Source organism: Tasmannia lanceolata, unplaced genomic scaffold (assembly GCF_043159265.1).
Source record: "Tasmannia lanceolata isolate RefF3 unplaced genomic scaffold, GAP_Taslan_0.1 ptg000023l, whole genome shotgun sequence".
Lineage (NCBI taxonomy): Eukaryota > Viridiplantae > Streptophyta > Magnoliopsida > Canellales > Winteraceae > Tasmannia > Tasmannia lanceolata.
This window is the reverse complement of record NW_027518700.1, coordinates 5,262,254-5,286,499: the sequence shown is the minus strand read 5'-3', so window position 1 is coordinate 5,286,499 and position 24,246 is coordinate 5,262,254. Positions and strand designations below refer to the sequence as shown.

Sequence of the window (24,246 nt, the reverse complement as noted above, 5' to 3'; positions counted from 1 at the left end):
AATGTTGTTCCCTAGTGGTTCCCTGTAGTTCCGAGGTATAAAATGTGGTTCCCTAGTGGTTCTGGGGTATAAAATGTGGTTCCCTAGTGGTTCCAAGGTATAAAATGTGGTTCCGTAGTGGTTCCGGGGTAGAAAATGTGGTTCCCTAGTAGTTCCGGGGTATAAAATGTGGTTCCCTAGTAGTTCTGGGGTATAAAATGTGGTTCCCTAGTGGCTCCGGAGTAGAAAATGTGGTTCCCTAGTGGTTTTGGGGTATAAAATGTGGTTCCCTAGTGGTTCGAGGTATAGAATGTGGTTCCGTAGTCGTTCCGGGGGTATAAAATGTGGTTCAGTAGTGGTTCCGGGGTAGAAAATGTGATTTCCTAGTGTTTTCGGCGTATAAAATGTGGTTCCGTAATGGTTCCGAGGTATAAAATGTGGTTCCCTAGTGGTTCCGGGTATAAAATGTGGTTCCGTAGTGGTTCCGGAGTTTAGATAGTGGTTCCGTAGTGGTTCCGAGGTATAAAACGTGGTTCCTTAGTGGTTCCGAGGTATAAAATGTGGTTCCCTAGTGGTTCCGGGGTAGAAAATGTGGTTCCCTAGTGGTCCTGGAGTAGAAAATGTGGTTCCCTAGTGGTTCCGGAGTAGAAAATGTGGTTCCTTAGTGGTTCTGAGGTATAAAATGTGTTTCCCTAGTGGTTCCGGGGTAGAAAATGTGGTTCCCTAGTGGTTCTGAGGCATAAAATGTGGTTCGATAGTGGTTCGAGGGTATAAAATGTGGTTCCCTAGTGGTTCCGAGGTATAAAATGTGGTTCCATAGTGGTTCCGAGGTATAAAATGTGGTTCTGTAATGGTTCTGAGGCATAAAATGTGGTTCCGTAGTGGTTCTGAGGTATAAAATGTGGTTCCCTAGTGTATCTGGCGTATAAAATGTGGTTCTCTAGTGGTTCTGGGGTAGAAAATGTGGTTCCCTAGTGGTTCCGGGGTATAAAATGTGTTTCCCTAGTGGTTCCGAGGTATAAAATTTGATTCCCTAGTAGTTCTGGGGTAGAAAATGTGGTTCCCACGCCGGGCCCGTACGGGCCGGGTCGACCCGCGTGTCACCCGGATTTTTGCCGTATTTTTTAAGATGTTTTTGGGAAATGATATCCGCACTACCGTATTTTGATGAGGACACTCCTCACTTTATTAAAAGTACGGTATGGCCCGCACCATAGGATGATTCAAACTGTTCATTAGATGGGCCACAGCCTAAATAGGTTGTGCCCCAAAAGCATTTCCGTTGGTTTATCCTAACCCTCTGATCAGAATGTTAGAGGGTTGGTCCTAACCCTCTATCGATCGGAGGGTTAGGATCAACCTATGGAAATGATTTTTAGGACACAACCAATTTAGGCTGTGGCCCATCTAATTGACGCTTTGGATCATCCTATGGGGGGTCATACCGTACTTTTAATTAAATGAGGAGTGCCCTCATCAAAACACAGTAGTGTGGATAACATTTCCCTTTTTTTTATGGGAATTTGCTAGCCACCTTTGCCGAGGCAACTTCTCGGCTTGTGGCCCATCCTTTGATGCAAAGATTGGCAGAAGTAATATGGGTGCAAAGGTGGCTAGCAAAAGCATAATTGCAAAAAATAGTAATCATTACTTGCAAAAAATAGTAATCATTACGGATTTGTGGCTGAAGTGCTAAGTTTTAAATGAAAAATTACGAAAAAATGGAAGCAAAGTATTAAAATTACGAAAAAATACCAAAAGGATGCACTTACATATGACAATTACCGAACTATAAAGTTTGATTGTCTTCCGTCGGAAGTCCAACTCGGAAGTCCGAACAAACCTTCGGACTTCCGAATGTAACCAATATTTTGGTTATGTATACTGGCTTCCATTCGGAAGTCCAAAGTTTTGTTCGGACTTCCGACGGAAGCCAGTAGAATAGGGATAATTCTAAAGATTTTTATTTTCAAATTGAGTAAAAATTTGAAGGATAATAGAGATATACATTGTAATCTTAGTGTCATGCAGGCAACTATAAATTGAAGCTTGATTTTGATGTTTTAGAATAAAAAAATGCAAATAAAATGGATTACCAAACTCTGTTGTAAATGGCAACCTTCATGATTACCAAACCCTGTTCCAAGAGTCTCTCTCTCTCTCTCTCTCTCTCTCTCTCTCTCTCTCATGATTACCAAACCCTGTTGTAAATGGCAACCTTCAAAACCCTTCCATGGAGTTTTCCACGTTAGAAAAGTCTTGAGGAAGAAGAAGGTGGTAGGTGAGAAGGTAATAAGTGCATAGGGATAGGGAGGGTATTCTTGTCCTTTGAGATTTCTAAAAGCACTGACAGCCCCTATTTCACAAATAAAAAGAACGTACCCTTACTTGACAATTTAACCAAAACTTTGCATTTTTCTAACAACTTTTCCTATATTTTAATGGTCTATATCCAACAAGGCCCAAAAGCGGCAGTTTGCAACATAAAGAATGATAGCAAGTGGTACACAATACAAGAACTAGAGGAGGAAGCGATCTTTTCATCAATCATTGATAGCAAGTGGGGGACAAAAAATATTTCAAAGATTAGGAGCTCAATTTGATTAGTGTAGTCATGTCATCTAGACCACATATATGGGCCTACTTTCATGATTTGAAGATGATTTGAAATTTAGAAAAGTGTAAGATTTCCTTGGAGGGACCCAAATTTGGTATCAAGACATGCTTTTCTCATGGTTGTCCTCAACCTTCACCCTAATTTTGCCAATGTGTGCCAAATTATGGGTACCTTTATCAATAGATTAAAAAGATTTACGTTTTAGCCATTGAAAATTTTAATTAATATATTATTACACATAACCCAATTGGGGCTAGTAGGGGTTTTGCTTGCCATTTGGCTGCCATGTAAGCAAGAATGCTTTGTTTGGTTGCCAATATAGTACTGAAATCCCTGGAGACTACAAGGGATGTCTCATGGTTAATCATTGTATATCTGCCGATGTGTCACCCTTGTATCCTCCCTACGAAATCCAAGCAAAATACCATCAACCAAACAAGGACTTATTATTCTACATCTTAGGGCCTCTGTGGATAACTCTAAAATCAGGGGTGCAACAGATTTCATGGAAAAACAAGGGCTATCTTAGGGCCTCTGTAGAAAAATCTAAAAAATAGTTGAATATTATCTTTAATGCACATGGTTTTGAAGTTAACAAGAATATATATGCATACAATGGACTTGTAATAGTTTTAGAAATGATAGTTCTAATAGCTTCCAAAGAGTCCTTAAATGTCCCATTTACAAAAGACACAACTTCAAATAATCTTGTTTGCAAACAAGGACCCATTTGGGTAGAGCATTAAAAAAAAGTCCTTGATCAGCATTGGGTGTTGCAGGAATCACAATCATAGGCTTACTGATTCATCTTGATAGATAGTACATATGATATCACATGTGCAATTATTCAATTTGATGGAATGATTTCAATTAATGGAGATCTTAAAACATACAGTTGAACCAGCAAAGTGGAAAAATAAAATAAAACGGGCTTGACCCATGAACTTCGATAATATACATACTAAAGATGATATCAGGAAAATATTCCCCCTTCTCCTTAACTTGGGCAGTATGCAGAGATGTTGGCGCTTTTTCATCGAAAGGTGGATTACTAAGAAATACTGTCATCAACCCAGCTCGTGGGTATCGTGCACTCGATCACATACCATTTCTTAATTCCAAAGGGTTTCTATCATAACATTGTGCCATCAGCAGCCAAGGATGCTGAGACCCTCTATCCCTCTCCTTAACTTAAAGCTAAGACTAGCTGCCCCTAGAACAGTCTTGCTACACCTGCAATATGATTGCTGAAGCCTTCCAAATCATTCATGAGACAATGACATCATTGGAAGTAGCTGTTAACAGATTGAATTCGCGTTCCAAACTCCATGATGATTCATTCAGATGATTGATGGTTAAACTATACTCCTGGAAGTATCCATTGAAGGTGATAATGAAAATTGATGCCCTGCGAATTCAGATAAGAACTTAATCCAGGTTCTTTTAAAGGTTTTATAGCCTTATAAAGATCTTGACAACTTAGATATGAGATAGACATGCCAAAGTTGATGCTGATAAAATGTGAGGTAGTTTTACAAAAGGAAAGAGAAACAACATAACCTACAAAAAATTCTGTTTTTCAAAACAAAAAATAAAAAATGGCACGCGCACAATATAAATAGATTCTGGAATTGACCATTCGAGACCTCCAACAAGTCACAACTTATTATCAGATGTCTACTAATGTTTTTTATTCGCATTAGTTTCAGATGAAGAATAAATGATATACCTATCATAAAAATCTTGCAGAAGCAGTTATCAATGTTAAAAGGTCGACATATGTAGCTAATCATTGTACTCATTGATTAACTAGGATAAGTAAGCAATATTGGAGACATTTTCTACTCTGCGTCATGGTTACAAATTTCGGTTTCGGTTATAATTTTTTTCTTGACCGAAACCGAAATTTCGACAGAAATCCGGTAATTAAAAATTATTATTTAATTATTTACTAAATTTCCGCCGAAATTACCGAAAAATTTCGGAATAATTCTGTATTTTTTTAAAATTCAATTTCTTGAAATAAATCCCGAAATTTCAGTTTCGGTCTCAAGGACGAAATTTGAAACCATCCTCTGCGCCACTCACCTAGAGGAACCACCTGAGTCTGAAGGAGATATACCAGCAACTCTGTCTATACTGCGGATAATTGCATAGCTGTTTTACATTATCCAAAATTTAGTATAAAACCCAAATGAATCAGAAATGCATGTATGCACAAAAGTGAGATGGGGCAAATCATGGGAATCAAAATGATAGCTTTACCTTTTGACTCCAGCTGGGACTGCATTGTGAAGCACATGGTGATGTGCAGGTTCAAAGGCATCATTTATGGAGTCAGGGATCATTGATCCAAGAAGACTATTTGATCTTTTGCTTCTGCGAAAGGGGGGAAATTATGAAACATTGGTTAGAAGTGAATGTGGGCCCTTAAGATCAATAGATTGCTTGCTTTTGCACCGAAAGAATAACAGCACTAGAATGTTATACCATATTTGTATCATTATTAGACTTTGCTCTCCATTAATTTAGATACCAAAATTGGAAAAGCCTAACAAAGCCCCATGGTAGATTTTGGATTGGAGACTAGAGGAACATATAAGAAATTGGCTACAATCATACTCATAAGTCATAACAAGTGACTGCATGATCAGGCACATTTAATTAGAATTTACATAGAGCAAAAATTGCATAGATTCATAAAAGCTGTATTTGATTAACTATAGAGAATGGAAGAAATAGCTACGATGATTATGCAACTTGAAAGACAAATATAATGTCTTCCAGTCCAAAGTTCCCAATCCAAAATGATGTACATTGATCTTCGGACATGAATTTATGTATGTATTAGGCGTCATCTGTCAATATCTAGCATGATGTCCACACCAACTAGTACCTAAATATCGTGATAATCAGGGTCAGAATCCCTAATTATTTTTTTTGAATGGGGAAAAGATTTTATTAAAAGAGGGAAAAGACTGAGGAGGACAGAAACATAAAAGTACAAAGGAAGGTATAAGAAAAAGAAAATACAAATACAAGCCTCCAAAAGACTCAAGGAGGTATATAGTCAAAAACTTCCAAGCTCTCATTGGAGACTCCCTCTCTAGCTAATCTATCTGCCTCACCATTAGCTGACCGCCTAACATGAATGAAGGAAATAGATGTGACCCCAATCCTGTCTTAGATTTCATCAAAGAAAACGGAAAATATCTATGGTACAGAATGGGACCCCCTCAACCACCTTATCACATTAAGAGAATCACCTAATCCCTAATTAGGGTCAGAATCCCTAGTTATTCCATAACAAAAGAAAATGCCTACTCATTTCAGGTTTCTGTTTCTTATTGGTATCAACCATTAACATTCTGACCTCTTAAAAGTCACATTTACATCATGCCACATTTTTTGTCCATTTGTTCAAGTGCAATGGTCATTTTCCTATTTTTTCACTTTCTGAAATTGTTACTGGGAATTCCAAGCTCTTATTGGAGACTCTCTCTCTCTAGCTTAATCTATCCGCCTCACCATTAGCTGACTGCCTAACATGAATGAAGGAAATACATGCGACCCCAATCCTATCTTAGATTTCATCAAAGAAAACGGAAAATATCTATGGTACAGAATGGGACCCCCTCAACCACCTTATCACATTAAGAGAATCACCAAATCCCTTATTAGGGTCAGAATCCCTAATTATTCCATAACAAAAGAAAAAGCCTACTCATTTCAGATTTTTGTTTCTCATTGGTATCAACCATTAACAATCTGACCACTTAAAAGTCACATTTACACCATGTCACAGTTTTTGTCCATTTGTTCAAGTGCAATGGTCATTTTCCTATTTTTTCACTTTCTGAATTGGAAATTGGAAATCAATTAAAAGACAAGTAGTTCCATGCGGAATTAATATTATTTCTGAAAATGGTCATAATTGATACTCACGGAATACAAGTCTAAGCTGTATGGACTATGGTGTTGGGAAAGCCCCCAAGACCGAATTGATTTCTGGCCAACTTGTGAACTACCATAAGTCTAAGTTGTATGGTGTTAATTTGGATCATGAGTTGTCTCTTGGTTTGGCGGGCATTATGAGCTGTAAGTTGGATCATCTTCCTTCATCTTATTTGGGGTTACCATTGGGTTTTGGGAGGCCAAATAGTGCTAGCTGGGTGCCAATTGTTGAGAGGGTGGAGAGGAGATTGGACACTTGGAAGAGAAATCTTGTATCTCGTGGTGGTCGTCTTACTTTGGTTAAGTCAGTATTAGCAAGCATTCTGATTTATCAATTGTCGGTATATAGATGCCCTGTGAGTATTTCGAAGAGAATTGAACAGATTCAGCGGAGATTTCTTTGGGGGGGGGGGGAGTGGGGGTCCGAGAAAAAAAAGAGGGTATTTCCTTAGTGGGCTGGAAGAAGGTCTGCTTGCCTATAAAAGCAGGTGGTTTGGGAATTAAAAGAGTCGGAATGGTGAATCAGTCTCTGATGGGGAAAGTGGTTGTGGAGGTTTGGAGAAGAAGTGGTTGCTCTTTGGGTGAGGGTTATTGCTAGTAAGTATGGCTTGGACTTGTCTCGTTGGGTATCTGAAGATAGATTTCCTAGGAAAGGTTGCACGGTTTGGAGGGATATTTTGGGTGTTTCCTTGGATTTTCATAAGGGCATTAGGTTCAGGGTGCAGAGTGGTGATCGAGTGAGATTTTGGTTGGATTTGTGATGTGGGAAGGACCTATTGAAAGTCGCATTTCCAGACTAGTTTTTGGTGGCGTCGGAGAAGGATGTTTTGGTTAGGGATTGTTTTGTAAGGTTGGAAGGAAGGGTCATTTGGGCACCTGTTTTTAGGCGGAATTTCTTTGATAGAGAACTTATATCCGTTTCTAGGCTCTTTGATGTTCTTGAAAGTTGTTATATTAAGAGGGATGGGGCGGATTCCAGGGTATGGATTTGGAATACGGGAGGTGAATTCTTGCCTAAATCTTTTTACAATCAGTTATTGCCTTCTCCTGTTGCTCCTGTGATTGCCAAAGTTTGGGATATACCAGCTCCACCTTCGGTCGTTGTGTTTGGCTGGGCGGCCTTATTAGGGAGAATTCAAACGATTGTATTCTTTGCCAAGAAGATGGAGAATTGGCGGACCATTTGCTTCTTCATTGTAATTTCGTGAGGAAAGTGTGGGGAAAAGTTTTGGGGAGGTTTGGGGTGCATTGGGTTTTTCCGAGGGACATGGCCCAGGCTCTAGAGTTGGCAATATGCCCCGTGGGGATTGAAGGGGAAAACTCTTTGAAAGCTATCTTTTCTTGCTGTTATTTGGGCGTTATGGAGAGAAAGAAATGCAAGATCTTTCAGAGGCATTTCTAAAAGTGCCACCTTCGTTGCCTCTAAAGTTGTGGCGTTAACAATATTTTGTTGGGCGAAGTCATTACAGTTGTTTCAGTTTGTATCGGCGTTTGATTTATGGTATGAATGGCTAGAGGTGTGCTCAAGTGGTGACAGGAGGAATAATATTGAACAAGAATGGGAACCGCCGGGGCATGGCTTTCGTAAGCTTAATTTTGATGGATCAAGTTTAGGTAATCCCGGCCCAGCGGGTATTGGTGGGATATTAAGGGATGATTTGGGTGAGGTGATTTGGTCTTTTGTAGGTCCTATTGGGATTGCCGATTCAAATGAGGCGGAAGTGAGGGCTGCACACCAAGGAATAAAGTTGCTTGAAGGGGAGAATATTAATAATGTTGTAGTGGAAGGTGATTCCATAAATGTCATCCGTTGGCTGTTCGGTTCTCATAGATTTCCGTGGAGGTTTGCGGATTTTTTTAATGAAATCCTAGATATTATTGGAGATTCTCATGTGGAGTTCAATCATTTTAGGAGATCGACAAATGGAGAGGCAGATTCTCAAGCTAGGAGGGGGGTTGATTTGGAGTCCTTTGAGAGATTTGATTTTCTTTCCCCTTGAGGGTGTATTGTATTTCTTGTATTGTTTTTCTTTTTATACATTCTGTCCTTCCTCGGTCTTCTAATGAATTCTACCATTCAAAAAGAAAAAGATCAAAATTATCAAAACAACAACATAAATGTAGAAAAAACTAAGAACAAGAGAAATAAAGGAGAAAGGAAATCGAATGACTCCAAGTGGGCCCTCTCAACTACTGCTTGAGCCAAACGATCTGTCATATTGGTCGATCTTCTGACTTGGTGAAAAGTAATCTCATGACCTCTCAACCGATCCTGGATTTCTTCTAGGGCATTTACAAATCTCCAAGGATTCGGATTCCTGCGGTCCATCCATCTACTCAGATTCAGGGAGTCTCCTATAATCAATCGATCTAAATATCCATTATCTATTAGCCTATTACCCTGTAAAATAGCCATCACCTCCACCTTATTGAAGTCCTTAATTCCAATAGAGCCAAAGAAAGCCCACTTTGTATGACCATGTTCATCTCTAAGGAACCCTCCAACTCTAGTCGGGCCCGGGTTTCCTAAACTCGATCCGTCAACGTTGAGTTCCAACTTGCCCAAGCCCGACAAAGACCACTTAGGTGCAGGAGCATCCATCCTCTCCGTACTCGTGCAAACTTCCCTCAAAAAAGAATATCAAGGTGTCACGGGAAGCATTCTAGAATCTTCTAGACACCTCTAGAATTATCTACATAATTCTCGAATCTTCTAGACATCCCTAGAATCATTTAGAAGATTCTAGAACCTTGCAGATTTCTCTAGAATCATGGAGAGGATTCTAGAACCTCCTGGACATATCTAGAATTATATAGAAGACGCTCGAATCTTTAAGAACCTTGTAGAAGAGTCTCTAGAGGTGAGGCATGTAATTACTCTAGAAGAGGATTAGATACCTCTAGAGAATTCCACTAGAGGAGGTGGAAGATCATTCTAGACATAAGAGTTATTTAGAGACACATTGGTTACTTGACACATGTAAATAGCATAGCTACACATTGCTAAGGCCATTGCCTATATAAAGGGGACAAGCCCTCATTTGTAATCACTCAAGCAATGAAGCAACTTGTAAAGCTTTGAGAGCAATAAAATTGCCTTCTTCTTCTAAGTGCTCTTAAGTTTCCTCTAGTGTGTTCACTTGTTCTCTTGTGTTCTTCTCTTTCCTTCTCTTCTCTAGCTCACTTGTCTTGAAGTGTTGCTAGCTAGGAAGGCTTGGCTTAGTCACTCAAAGGGGCAACAAGTGCCTAAGTGCCGCACGTGTGTGCTTGGATAGATCAAGCCCGTGGGAAGTGTTATCGGATTTTAGGTCATGTGGGGACGAGGTAGAAGGCAAGAAGGAAGCTATGGCCAGCCACGAGATTGATGAAGTGAAAGTTGAGGAGCAACACAGTGGTGCTGCCCTGACCAAGTCTAATAAGGGTGGGGGTGGCCGGTCGAAGGAGGTTTTGAGGGACCCTATGGCATCAATGCAGGCACGGTTGGCTAGGGTATAGCTTACCGTGGCTGATGGGAAGGATCAGCTAGAGGATATAGACCGACGCTTTGAGGAGCTTGAAGAAGGAAAAAAAGAGCTTCGAGGAGACATGCTCAGTGCCTTGAACTCCATCTCCGACATGTTGAGGAAGGAGTTCTGAGCCTTCCAAGACCGAGTTCTTGGTGTGCTCGAGGCCATACGTGGTGAGATGGAAGAGGTGAAGGCTGATTGGGCGCTATCCAAGAAGGCGGTCACTAGTGGTGCGGTCACCACTCATGCAACCCCGAAGATGTATCTAAGCCCAAGGGCTACAGTGGGGCAAGGAATGCAAGGGAGCTTGACAATTTTCTTTGGAGCCTGGAGCAATACTTTGAAGCCATGACCATTGAGGAGGAATCTACCGACAAGATGAAGACAGCTCCTCTCTACCTCCACGATATTGCGGCTCTGTGGTGGCAATTCTACCCTATCTGGCACAACAAGTGCTACTAGAGGCCTAGATAATAACTTGTAGCTTTTTGCTTGTTTTTTTTCTGATAAGTAATAGTTACAATATCAAATAAATCCCGGGATCTTAACTCAATTATGCATATTTTTGCCGGATAGAATTGGATCATGAACTCCTTATATATAAAATCCTAACCATGATCCTAGAAGTCAAAAGAATAAACTGCTATTGACAATATCTGGCAGTAGGCATATTAGTGCTAAATTCCATAGAATACGAAGTTCCACCAATACATCAAACACAAGCTTGGGAACAATAAACAAAAATTAGAACCCAATATTATTGCGTGTACAGAAAAGCCCATATTAGGTTAGATCTGTTATGAATGAGAAAAAGGATGTTGGTTAATATAGTTGGAACAGTAAAGGATTTGATAAGACAGATTAAATATGTAACCCTGGACATTCTTCCTACAAGTCAATAAAGGATTCGATAAGACTTCATTAGTGTTGTACTGCAGTCCCATATTAAAGTTCCATCCATATTATCTTAAGCCATGTTCGGTTCAGATTTTGACAACTGATTGTGAGCCCCAAACCTATTATTGGGCTCACAATTACGTTTAATTCTGATCCAATAATAGGTTTGGGGCTCACAATCGGTTGTCACAATTTGAAACGAACAGGGCCTTAGTGTGGTACTGCTGTCCCTTATTAAAGTTCCACTCATAATATACAAGACAGGCAAGGGAACAGTAATAAAAAAAAGTCAGGAGAGAATAATAATATCTGTTCACAAAAGCTTAGATTCCTGCGCAAAGAATGACTAATGTCCTACATGCACAGAAAGATCGAAAATTAGAATACCTAAAGAACAATGTATAGTGAAGGATAAATATCAACTCAACTCAACTCAGCAAAGGCTTTTCTTTTTTTCTTTTTTGATATTTATCCTTCATTCAGTAAAGGATAAATATCAAAAAAAGAAAAAGAAAAGAAAGGTGCAAGACTCAAATAATTGCCAAGTTACATAAGAAAATTCCAATTATCCCATATAGAGGGGAATAAAAAACTGTAAAAGAAGCCAGCAACAAGGAATTCATGGGGTTACAAGCCAGGGAGTGGTCGCACGGAAAAAGTCGTAAGAGGAAGCACATTCACTTGTCGTGTGGATAATGAAAAGCTTCTGCAGAGAGAGTTCTCACCTTTGATTTATCAAAAAACCGAGAGAAAAAACATGGACAGAGCCTGAAGAACTGGTAGCAATAAGAATATCCGGAAGTTGAACAGAAGGTCCAAATGACAGAGAATAGATAGTTGATGGGTACGTCCCTCTTCGGAAACTATATGACTGCTAGAGAAAGAATAGTTAGGCTCCATACACTGGATATACCTGAAGATTTGATAGGAAAATTAATAAAAAAAATTAGCAAAAATACTTGTTTGGAATCGATAGTAGTAGCCTTTGGAAACTAGTTAGAAGAAAAGAAGAGTGCGAGTGTGACACGGTTCACCTTCGTTGCTTGTGAAACAAGATGAACTCTGATTATTGTTCCCTGCTCAGAAGCCGTTGCCACGTACATACCATTTGAAGAAAGGTCAATTGCAGTCAAAGGTGACCGGTGAGCATCTATCTGCCGTAAAAAGTATCAAATATATTGTGATCAATAAAACCAAAAGAGCAGTGCATGAGAAGAGCTGGCATTATTCCCTGAGTTTATTTGCAACAATGGAAATAACTGATGTTGTTCCCTTGACCAGCTTGCCGATGGGGCCCTTTTTTCTCTTCAATTTTAAAGCTTCATCATTTAAAAAAAATGACAATAACTAAAAACAAGGATAGAATAATGAAGTATGAAAGTACCATTTAAAAAAATAAGGAAGTATGCAAGTTATACAAAAAAGGGGAAAGAAGATTGGTCGATGCAATGTAGAAACTAAAGGAAAGCAATAGGGTTTTACTATTGTGATGGTGCTCTATTATGGAACCATTATAATAGCTGTTTTTAAAAAAAAAAACTCCGGGGGTTAATCATCAAATTAGCCAAGTCAAGACGAACACGGTTTTACCTGGGCCAAGTTAATGTCGACTCCAAGTATGCTCCGTAGAGTCAATCAAAAACTCCTTTGACTCGCTTTGGTTAATAATAAATTGACGTCATCAATTATTTGACCAAGCCCAAGTCAACTCAATTTTACCTTGATCGAGCTCACATTTGAGAGTTTTTCACATTGGTTAGAATATCAGTTTTCAATACTATAGAAGGAAAAAGAAAGATACAGGCAAGAATGGCAAGACATTAGACAACTACAAGCATACACACAGTTAGAAAAAATGCCACTTCTTGAACAAAGAAAGTGGGCCAACTATAACCATAACAATGTACCGAGCTTTGATGTAATTTGATATTATTTGTTTTGTACTCAAGGAATGCTATTTGCAGAACTTGTATATTAGACTAGCAATTTCAAGTGAAATATCCATGTTTCCAGTACTCACATAACCACATGGGTACACTTTGCCTGGGTAGGACACTTTTCGTTCTCCCATGGTTTTGAATTATATGCTGGCAATTACATCTACTTCTTGAGGGATTTTTTTTTTTTTTGCAAAAAAGAAATGGTCATAACGTAAACCAAAAAACAATCAAAAGAATTTGAAAGAAGTGAAGCATAACAAGATCAAAACAAAAAGGAGAGTCCTGGAGTATTGGGCTCACATTACAACCTAGAAAGTTTGTATCACTTTGCAGGTAAGGTAGAGATCATAATGCTTATAACTATCAACATATACATTGAAAAATATGTAATCTGAGCTACTTAAATATTTAAAAATCCCTTTATTTAGACAAGAGAATGTTGAAGCGCCACTACCCACATCTAATTCGATCAATTCATCGTTGCTAATTTGCTCGTCACTTTTTTGGTAATTTGATAGCAGAGATTTATCCTGTATTGTAAGTCTTAAAAAAGCCTTAACCATGTTCGACGCACACATATATGATCCTAGTTGTACATGTATCCTAGGATTTGGAATTTAGAGGATCCATGTACCCGACCCCATAAGATTTGGGTACTTAGAGGATCCACATAATGTATCAGATATTGTAGCTGTATATGAGTAACATACCTTGCCATATGCCCCATTAATTGGACCAACAGGAACAGAGGATCTAATTTCGGCTCTCGTGAGGACTATTGAACAAATTCTCTAACGGCACGTTTGGATGCTGAGAAGATTTTGATTTGGATTTCTCACATTTGTAGCCATTTTTGCATTGTAATTTGGATCGGATCAAATTCTTGGATTTCTAATTCAGCAGCTGACAGTGAAAAATATCAGATTTCTAAATTTGCTGTGGAAATAAGAAATTGGAAATCCACAGATCTGGCAGTTTCCTTCACCCTCTTTGCTCCTCAACCTCTCCCCTCCACTAGGAAGTACCCCCTACCCTCTGTCTCCCTCTACATGAGCTGCCGGATCTATTTAATTTGTATTCAAAACTCAATTCCAAATCCAAATACAAAATGGGAGGTATCCCGAATTTGCAACTTGCAGTTGGAACAGTCCTCTTCATTTAGTGTGTTTGGTGTTCCAAACTGACTTGATAGGGAACCCCTAGAATAGCAGTTGTGTAGATTTTTTTTATTTTTTATTTTTTTGAATGGTAGCAGTTGTGTAGAAATTGGTCAAGGTTTTGTTCTTCAACCTTGAGGTTGGAGGTTCAATCCAAGCTTACCTACAAAAAAACATAACAGGTGTGTAGAAAAATTTCTGCTCCAACTGAATTACTATTTTGGAGCTCCTCATGCTACCATGAGTACATGGAAGATAATTTGGTTTGATTAGGAACCATTGAAGTATGAGATGTGTAGGAATTTCTTATCGCCACCGGATCGGTATTTTGAAACTCCTTGTGCTAGCATGAGCCAAGGTAATATTGCAGACACATGCCCATCAAGAAGGATTCCTGACACTTAGCATCTAAATTTTCCACCATTTATTTTCACTGTACCTAGGAGCAATCTAACTTTTGTATCTATGCGATAGCCAGGAGACTAAATTCTCCTTGAACAACATTGGAGAACTCCTTTGAGACCAAGTACACACACGAAACACAAAGCCTACATAATGACAAGATACGGATAGAATTTTCAGGTCATGACGTCATATCCTATGGAAAGCATTTCATCAGAAAAAGCCAAGGATATACGCACACACACATATACATGCATAACTACATACATACATACACATACCTGACAATGCGAATGGAGTTCCATTACGTTGTACACTAAAACAGACCCTTTGTTCGTACTCGCTGGAAGAGCCAAATAACAACCATCCAAACTAGGGGAGAATGCACAAAGTCCTGAAATAAAAATTGCCGAGTAAGCTGCCTACAATTTAATTTCATAGTGTTGCGGAAGTCAATTGAAATTCTCTCAGTTTAAAGCTACTTCGATATGATTTTGCAATAGAAATGTATATTAAAATAGACACAGGAAACTGGTCTAGCTGACCATGATAAAAGATTTTGTGATGATTCAAAACAACCATTTAAAAAAAAAACAATTTCACGACATTATGTCTAACAGAAATGCAGAGCAACATTTTTAGTACGAGGAAAATTTCAAGGGTCTTTCAGTAAGTGGAAGTAAAACATAACACTCAAACAATAACTTATTTTAGGAAAACCAAATAGTTTTAGACATTAGAACAGATACAAAGATCATAAACAGCTTTTAGTAATTTGAAAAGCATATTCAGTGCTTGAAACACAAAGGGTAAAAAATAATGCACTAGACAGGAAAAAAATTACAAATGCCACAAAGTATCAAAATAAAAAACTAAAAATAAAATATAAAAGACAGCACTAAACCATGAACAAAAATATAAGATTATATTCTTTACACCTTTAGAGTAATAAGCACCCAACAAGCCAATAAATAAAGAAAAGGTATCGCAACAGTAACAAGAATAGAGGTGTCAATTCATGATGATGACGCAAGGCATCCATAGCATAGTCTTATGACTTTCATGTTCCAGGTAGACCAGATTACATGTACATAAAATATTATATATGCTTCATGTAGGCACTAAAGTAGTCCTTTAAACAGACGATTGGTGATTGGTCTTTTGCTTTTAGATTCCTCCATCTTATCATACACACAGTGATCCCCATAACTCAGCTCCAGGATTTGATCTTCAAAAGTTACTCCAAAAGCTTAAGCTGTTGGAGAAGGTGTTATTTAATCGTTTATACTTTTAACAATCCCCCTCACGTGCGGCCCCTCTTTCTTTGGGTTGGCCTACACGTGGCACATGAGGCCCCACTTTTGGGTTTGGCCATTGCATGTGGATTTTGCTATCAAGGAGGTTTGAACCCAGGCATTTGCTCTGATACCATGTGAAACAACCAGTTACTCCAGATGCTTAAGCTGTTGGAGAAGGCGTTCTTTAATCTTTTATACTTTAACAATATATATATATATATACATATATATATAGAGAGAGAGAGAGAGAACATTTCCTACACACTTGTGTAGGTAAGTACCTACACACTACCTTAAAATACAGTGGGGGCCCACATTGTTTGGGTGATCCAAACAATTCATTTGAATGGTCCTCACATAGATAGGGTGTCCACAAAAAATCAGATCCATAGGATCATCCCAACCCTACGATTTGTGGAGGTAAAATGGACGTGTATAAACCTTCACAAATTAGTCCATTTTTTGCCTCCATAGTTTGAATGGTTAGGATGATCCTATGGATCTGATTTTTTTGTGGACACCCTATCTATGTGAGGACCATTCAAATGAATGGTTTGGATCACCCAAACAATGTGGGCCCCCATTGTATTTTAAGGTAGTGTGTAGGTAACTTACCTACACAAGTGTGTAGGAAATGTTCTCTCATATATATATATATATATATATTGAAATGACCAGACAACCATGTTCCAAGTAAAACACACAATCTTATATTACGCATGTAAGTCATTCTCTACTTTTCAGATAGCATTTGTTAGTTTAGCACTTATGCCTCTACAACATGTTCTGAATTCGCGAATCATTGTCTTTATTTTTCTTTATTTGCTGTCATCTGCCATGCCTTGCCACATAATAGATCTTGACACTGTCAGAAGTATTCGTTTACACTTTCGTTATTCAGTCATTTGGCATTCTTTGTATAATCGATATTGTAATACACATTCGTGAGTTACAGGAATCAGATTCTTCCCCTTTTGTCACATGATATCCCGTCTTCTCCTTTCGTTCTCTTTTCTTCATATATTTTATTACATAAAAGATATGGACAGAAAGTGGTTGAGTATCTGTTTACTCATCAATATTGAGTTCAATGTATGACATGCATTTCATAACAAGTTTTCAATTGCAGTCTGTTTTAAGGAACATGCCCATGAGTCTATTTTAATGTCCCTACAGAATAGGGTAAAGAGATGTTAGAATGGAGCCGTTTTAAGTATAACGGAGCCATTTTAAGTATTGTGGAGGCAAACTGTTTGGGTGTCCAGAATAATCAATGCAGAGGGTCAATGCTTGTGCATTTTCATCGTGTTCTGGAATCAAGCGGCAGCAAACAGCTGCTTTATCAGAAAGTGCGACACCCAAATATTCCCTTACTTTTCAATAGAAGTGTGTGACGCGCAAGCAGTGCATGACACAAATATAAGGGGCCTTTTTTTTTTCTTTTTTTTTTTGAAAATCGGCCCCTTAGATATTTGTGTCATATGCACTGCTTGCGTTACACAAATATCTAAGGGGCCGCTTGGATACACGGATTTTAGAATCTTAGATTTCCTCAAAATACGGGATGGGGGACAAGAGAATAAAGAGAGCATCCGTTTCACTTTTCTCTAGAATCCTGGATTTTAAGCAAGAAATACAGGTTTTAGAGATCTCTCCCCCATCCTGAGATTTCTAAAACCTGGAAACATGGGATGATCTCCTACTCTCTTGCTGACGGAAAGAAGGTTGAGAAATCAGAAAACGACTAACGGTCTCCTTCTCTTGTCTCCCATCCAAGATTTTGAGGAAATGCAAGATTCTAAAATCCGCGTATCCAAATGGCGCCTAAGCATTGAGGAATATTCAGGAATCAGAATCCTCAACTCTAAGAACCAAATTTCTAGATATAATATGATATTGAACCACCAGACAGAATGATCAGAGATGGCACTAAGATATCCTTCAACAACCATATGAAATAGACAACTGCAATGCTCAGACAATAATTATAGCACAAGAGAAGTCATAAAATATTATCTATCCCAAATAACAAGAGAAGAAATGGAAGCTAAAACAACCCAAAAGGCCAACGAGGAATCGGCCAACAATATTGTTATAGAAAACATTGCATAATAGATAATTGTACAAGCACCACATATATCAATTTTCTGATCCAAAAAATTTAAAACTTTTAGAACAACTAAAGTTGTGGGAATGAAAATAAAATCTCTTCTCCAATCAAAGGCAGGTAGCAAAATGGAAGATTTTGTACCCTGAGTGCTGACCTTTCGTATTTGGCACGGTATCTATTGTGTCCAGGATTACAAGACTGTTCAAATCATATATGTATGTCTTATCTTGCAATATCACAACAAGCCTGCATGATCACATATTGAATTAAGTATAATCAGAATAAAGACCACCAGAATATGAGCAAAAATCCATATAACTTTGAAGTCACCCTGCCTACTGAGGAAATTTGATTGGCTTCCTATAGTTAAAAAAAAATATGCTAATTACACTGTGACAGAAATCTTATGAGAGGACTACAATTAAATCATTGACGATGTAGTTTATTAGTCATAAATTCCTATTAATGTATTAATCCATCTTATTTTCCATTTGTATGCAGTAGCAGTACTATCAATTTCATACAGGACTGCATTTCAGTCCGTTGGTACATGTGAAATTGGAGAAGAACACAACATGTAAAATCTTGTATTACGGAATGAATAGGATTTTACCGTTTTCTATTTACACGAACAGCAAGGATTGAAGTCAAGAAATTCAATTCTCTCAGGGCAGTCCCAGTCACGGTATTGAACAGACAAAGCCGACGAGGGGACAATGATGGCTGTCCCAGGCAATTGAAAAATAATAAGAAACTAAAAATGATTAAGACAGCACAAGGAAATTGAAGAATTATAGGAAACTAAAAATAATTAAGATAACATTGGGAAATTAATTTCCAGCGCCATCAAGTAGGAGAATACATAATTGATTGAAGTATATAAATATGCAAGTCACTTACTGTCTCAGAATGGAAATATAGACAAAAGGGCAGTTGATAATACCTGCTCCCCTGCTCCAACTACAGTGAGAAGGCTTGAGCTAAATAGCATTTCCACAATGCTAAATGCTCCAATGGCTAGCATAAAAACAGATTATAAGTAAATATCTGGATAAAATAAAAGTAATAACTCTCTTGAATTGAAAAATCCATATCTAAGAACATAATTGACAAACTAGACCATTCAATACATGTGGATTACCAGTTTGCCAATATGCACAAAGTTACGTACAGAAAAGAAAAGAATTTTTTTTTTTTTGGATAGGTAAGCTGGGATCTAACCCGAGAAAAGAAGTTTAATATCCCATACAATTCTAACCATTAAAATTTCAGTTTGTCAATATGCATAAAGTTACATACAGAAAAGAAAAGAAGTTTAATATCACATACAATTCTAACCATTAAAATTTCAGTTTGTCAATGTGCATAAAGTTACATACAGAAAAGAAAAGAAGTTTAATATCACATACAATTCTAATCATTCAAATTTCCATCAATTCTAGTAACTTTAGAGCGTGTTAGGCAGCAATTAGTAAAATGGTTTCCACAAATTTTTGTGGTGCAGAAATGAGAAAAGCAAAAGAATCTCAAAAATATTGTTTGGAACCCACGACCCGCAAAGCCTGTTTCCATAGTTTCTCCTCTTTGTGCGACTGAATGATGAGATTCCCCGGAGCGAATCGGAGCCCGCTTCCGCATAGTCTCATCGATCCGTTTCTGACCGACTCTGTCGGTGAGAATGAGAAGCCTTGCCGAACACACCCTTAGTTTCCAAATTTTAGCACTTTTTAATATGCCAAGATTCCATTTAGAAATGGAGACACATTTCCAAAAAATTTACACTGAAATATGTTTCTCAATAATTAAGACAATTTTCTATAATATATATATATATATATATATATATATATATATATATATATATATATATATATAGGAAAGTGTTCCTAAGCTCGAGCTCAGATAAGCTTATCTTATCTGAGCTCGAGCTCAAAAACACATGTGGCCCCACAATTTTGGCATTCATTTGGAAGGCCCTTCCATGGATAGGGTGTGTACCAAAAATCAGATCAATAGGATCATCCTAACCCAATCAAAGGTCGAGGGGAAGATGGACAGACACTGTGTGTCCATGTTTCTACCCATTTTTTCCCTCCACAAATGGCAGGGTTAGGATGATCCTATAGGGCTGATTTTTTGTACACACCCTATCCATGGAAGGGACACTTCCAAATGAATGCTTTGGATCACCCAAAAAATGTAGGGCCACAAGTGTTTTTGAGCTCGAGCTAAGATAAGCTTATCTGAGCTAGAGCTCAGGAACACTTTCCTTTTATATATATATATATATATGAGAGAACATTTCCTACACACTTGTGTAGGTAAGTTACCCACACACTACCTTAAAATACAGTGGGGGCCCACATTGTTTGGGTGATCCAAACCATTCATTTGAATGATCCTCACATAGATAAGGTGTCTACAAAAAATCAGATCCATAGGATCATCCTAACCATTCAAACTATGGAGGCAAAAAATGGACTAATTTGTGAAGGTTTATACACGTCCATTTTACCTCCACAAATCGTAGGGTTGGGATGATCCTATGGATCTGATTTTTTGTGGACACCCTATCTATGTGAGGACCATTCAAATGAATTGTTTGGATCACCCAAACAATGTGGGCCCCCACTGTATTTTAAGGTAGTGTGTGGGTAACTTACCTACACAAGTGTGTAGGAAATGTTCTCTCTCTCTCTCTCTCTCTCTCTCTCTCTCTCTCTCTCTCTCTCTCTCTATATATATATATATATATATATATATATATATATATATATATATATATATAACTATTCGTGAGCTTGAGCTCATATAAGCTTATATGAGCTTGAGTGCCCAAACACATGGGCCCCACATATTTTGTGCTGATCCAAACCATTCATTTGCAAGGCCCCATCATAGATAGGGTGTGTACCAAAAATCAAGTCCATTGGATCATCCTAACCCCTCCAAAAATGGAGGGCAAAAATGGGCAGATTTGTCGACAAACAGTGTCTGTCCGTTTTCCCCTCCACTTTTGGATGGGTTAGGATGATCCTATGGACCTGATTTTTGCTACACACCCTATCTATGTAAATTCCTTCCAAATGAATGCTTTGGATCACCCCAAAAAATGTGGGAGCCATGTTTTTGTGGCACTCTAGCTCATATAAGCTATATGAGCTCAAGCTCACAAACAGTTGTGTGTGTGTGTGTAGGCTATTGATATTCCCATTCAAAATGCATAACCACAGAACAGCACCAATCGACTCCATCTAGGGTATTTTTTTCGCTTGGTCATAGATGGCTGGTAACCAGAATGGATTTCGTCGAAACTTTGGCGTACAAATCAATTTTGATATTTTGATGTTTAACATTTCAAAGTTAACGTATGTTTATACAGATGTATTAGTGACCATTAGTTAATATAGAACTTCATACTATCAAAACAAACATTTTCAAAAAAAAAAAAAAAAAAACACTATAAAAAACAAAACAGGGTACACATTTCTCACTCAATAACATGTATACACTCACGTTTTAGCGCTATGTTAAATCACTATAGTACTATCCTATAATCCACTCTACTTACAATTTGTTGTCTCCTTGAGCATACATACATACAAGAGAACAAAGATACAATAGTTTAGAGAATAATATTGCGCTCCCTTCTTTTGAAAATGACACTACTTACTTTGCTAAATACTTTTCAGGTTGGCTGTAGATAACTATTAGGGATTTCTTAAGATCCTTCAACAACCAATCAAAAAAGTGTAAAAGAAAAAGAGGAGTGGCATAATTAAGACAAGGGAGTGCAATATCATTTCCCTAAAATAATGGTTCTAAAATTGAAGGGAAAGTTCAAAGTAGTGTAACAAACTATACCTGGTTATCCAATTGCAGTTATTAAGAATAAAACTAAAGGTAATAGAATTACAAGTGTACTTCATCATACTTATACCTTTTTCATAGCATAGTCTCCCACTCTGAGAATCGAATATCTTGAATCCATCCCTTGTGCCTATGGAAAAACAACTGCGATGTAACATAAAATAAACCACCACCAGGTTAAAACAATTGAATCTCTTATGGTACTTGGAAGGAGCATAATTTAAAGATTTTTCGAGAATCTTCAATACTGCTTCTCTCATAATCAGAATTAAAATTCTCATTGTTCTTTTTTTTTTTTTTTTTACATGGAATTTTCATTGTTTTCCCTTCTTTCAAAAGAAAAAAAAACATACAATTGAAATCATCTCAATTATAATCGATTTTTGCATTTTGCATGAATAGTCAGAGTTCGAAAAAACCCTAATTAGAAATTTAGAAGAAGAAAAAAAAAAACCCTAAGTAGAATTTGTTTTTGCAGAGAAATTGATAAGCGGGGGTTTGATTGTTATACCTGTAATCTTGATTGAAAGAAGCACAGAGAATTGGAGAGGATGAGGATTGATTTTTCATTTCACCTGCGTTTTGTTAAACCCTTTTTTTTTCCGATCTTGGAAGCTCGAAAAGAAGCTCCCTTTCTTGGTTTACTGTTCAGGGATTCGGTTACTACTTTTCTCTCCCAACACTCCAACACCAGAAAGCGACATCTCTGGTTATCGTAGGTATGCCCTTACGCCACGTCAGGCGAATGGGGTGCCATTACTAAATACTTTGGGGATCCCTTTTCCTAATCACCTTTTAAAAAAAAAGCAAGGTTTTAAATTTCGGATTTCAGTACGAAACCGAAATTGGGTATACAGGATTGGAAACGGTATAAAATTTCGGCTGAAATTTTAGGGATTTCACCCAAAAAGTAGATTTTTTTTCCCTTAAATAATACTTTCCGGAAATTTCAGCCGAAATTATTAAAATTTTGGCAAACTAATTTTGGCCGAAATTTTCTATGGAATAAAATATTATTTTATCTGATTTCGTGGAATTTTGCCTAAAGTTTCGAAATTTGATTTCGGCCGAAATTTGGTAGAAGCCTCGAAATGTCAGTTTTTTTTGGGCCCCCAGGAAAGATCGGTAAGTTTGCATTAGTTCAGCTTTAGTAAGGAACCAATCAACCAAGTATGAAAGCAAGCAAAATGCTTTCAATAGTTCTCCTAGGTTAGAAAGAAACATGCCCGAAAACTGCAGTAACTTGGCCGTTCCTCCTGACAAGTGCTTAAATTCAATTTGTAAGATAGTTTGAATGGAAGATGGTAATTTCGGCCAAAATTCTATATAGAAATAAAAAATTAATATTTTATCGAAAATTTCACCCAAATTGCCGAAATTTCGTAGTCGAAATTTCGGCAACTTCGGTTTTGGCTTCAGCTCTAACCGAAATCCAATTTCGGCCGAAATTTAAAACCATGATCCTAACCATGGTTTAAAATTTCAGTTTCGGTAACCGTTTCGGATCCCACCGGAAATTTCAGACCGAAATTCCAAAATTTTGTAACACTTTTTTTTAATTAAAAAAGGCATATAATTGAAATTTCGGACCGAAATTACCAAAATTTTCGTTGGAATTTGGTAAATGGCGAAATAATGAATTTCAGCAGATTTCGGTTTCGGTCCCCACCGAAATCCGAAATTTTGGATTTCGGTCGAAATTTAAAACCATGATCCTAACAGACGAAGGACACTGGGCCGGACCCACAATCTCATCCAATTCTAGTAAGTGGGTCCGGCCGGTGATGAAATCTTGGCCGTTGACACGTTTGGTGTGTTATGAATTGTTCCATGGTGATCAGAGACCCAAAAATCATTCTACTGAAAATTGGCAAAGGATATGGATCTTTTCCTTGCTCCTTTCATCCATCTATAGTAAGGATTTAAATTTCGGTTTCGGTCATCAAGGAAATGGTAATGTTTCTGTATTAATTGGAATTTTCAGTTATTTAATATTATAAAAATATATCGTTATAGAATTAAAGGATAAAACTTCAAGAAATGCTACAATGAGCATAATAAATATACACTTAGAAACATCACACAAACAAACTAATCATCCATAATAGTTTAAATACACTTGATGACATGCACTTTATACCACTATTACACTTACGATTTTAATTTATGCATTTCAAATTTGGTTTTGGCGGAGGTAAAAACAGAAACATTCGGTTTTGGCGGAGGTAAAAACAGAAACATTTCGACCGGCTCATGTTGTTTCGATAAAAATTTAAAACTATGCCAAGAATTATCATTTGCCACAATGGCATAAAAAACTGGCTATTTCTGAACTTGTTTATATTTAATTTAAATAAAAGTAAGAAATAACTTTCATGTGAAAAAATTAATCTGGTACATTATATTTCTTTCTTCCGCTCCGTAACATAACCAATCTTTGGCCGGAAGAACCAGGGTTGAGCCAAGGCCTAAACCATGCTTTTGGACGCCAACCCCGACCCCCCTCTCACCATATG

At 37.6% G+C, this 24,246-nt stretch overlaps 1 protein-coding gene across 2 annotated transcripts; it reads right to left on the bottom strand.

The window, feature by feature from the left end:
* Window positions 1-3,331: 3,331 nt before the first annotated feature.
* ATG18B (autophagy 18 B-like protein) lies at window positions 3,332-22,430 on the bottom strand. Of its 2 annotated transcripts, none has more exons than XM_077366157.1 (11): window positions 22,242-22,430; window positions 21,801-21,874; window positions 18,804-18,877; window positions 18,474-18,583; window positions 18,015-18,106; window positions 14,734-14,846; window positions 11,988-12,107; window positions 11,679-11,824; window positions 4,862-4,975; window positions 4,685-4,753; window positions 3,332-4,004 (listed from the first exon to the last, which is right to left on the bottom strand). In XM_077366157.1, the coding sequence occupies exons 1-11, from the start codon at window positions 22,298-22,300 to the stop codon at window positions 3,863-3,865; spliced, it is 1,113 nt and encodes a 370-aa protein (XP_077222272.1). In that variant the 5' UTR covers window positions 22,301-22,430; the 3' UTR covers window positions 3,332-3,862. The 2 variants fall into 2 exon arrangements, with proteins under 2 accessions (XP_077222272.1, XP_077222273.1); XM_077366158.1 differs by having other exon boundaries at window positions 21,801-21,860; window positions 22,242-22,387.
* Window positions 22,431-24,246: the final 1,816 nt, after the last annotated feature.

Bases quoted from the DNA above. Each gene is read 5' to 3' on its own strand.
- ATG18B (XM_077366157.1), bottom strand. From the start codon at position 22,300: ATGAAAAATCAATCCTCATCCTCTCCAATTCTCTGTGCTTCTTTCAAT. The intron at 18,107-18,473 runs GTAAAATCCTAT...GTGATCATGCAG, and splicing joins GTTCGTGTAAATAGAAAACG to GCTTGTTGTGATATTGCAAG. The intron at 4,754-4,861 runs GTAAAGCTATCA...AATGTAAAACAG, and splicing joins GTCCCAGCTGGAGTCAAAAG to CTATGCAATTATCCGCAGTA.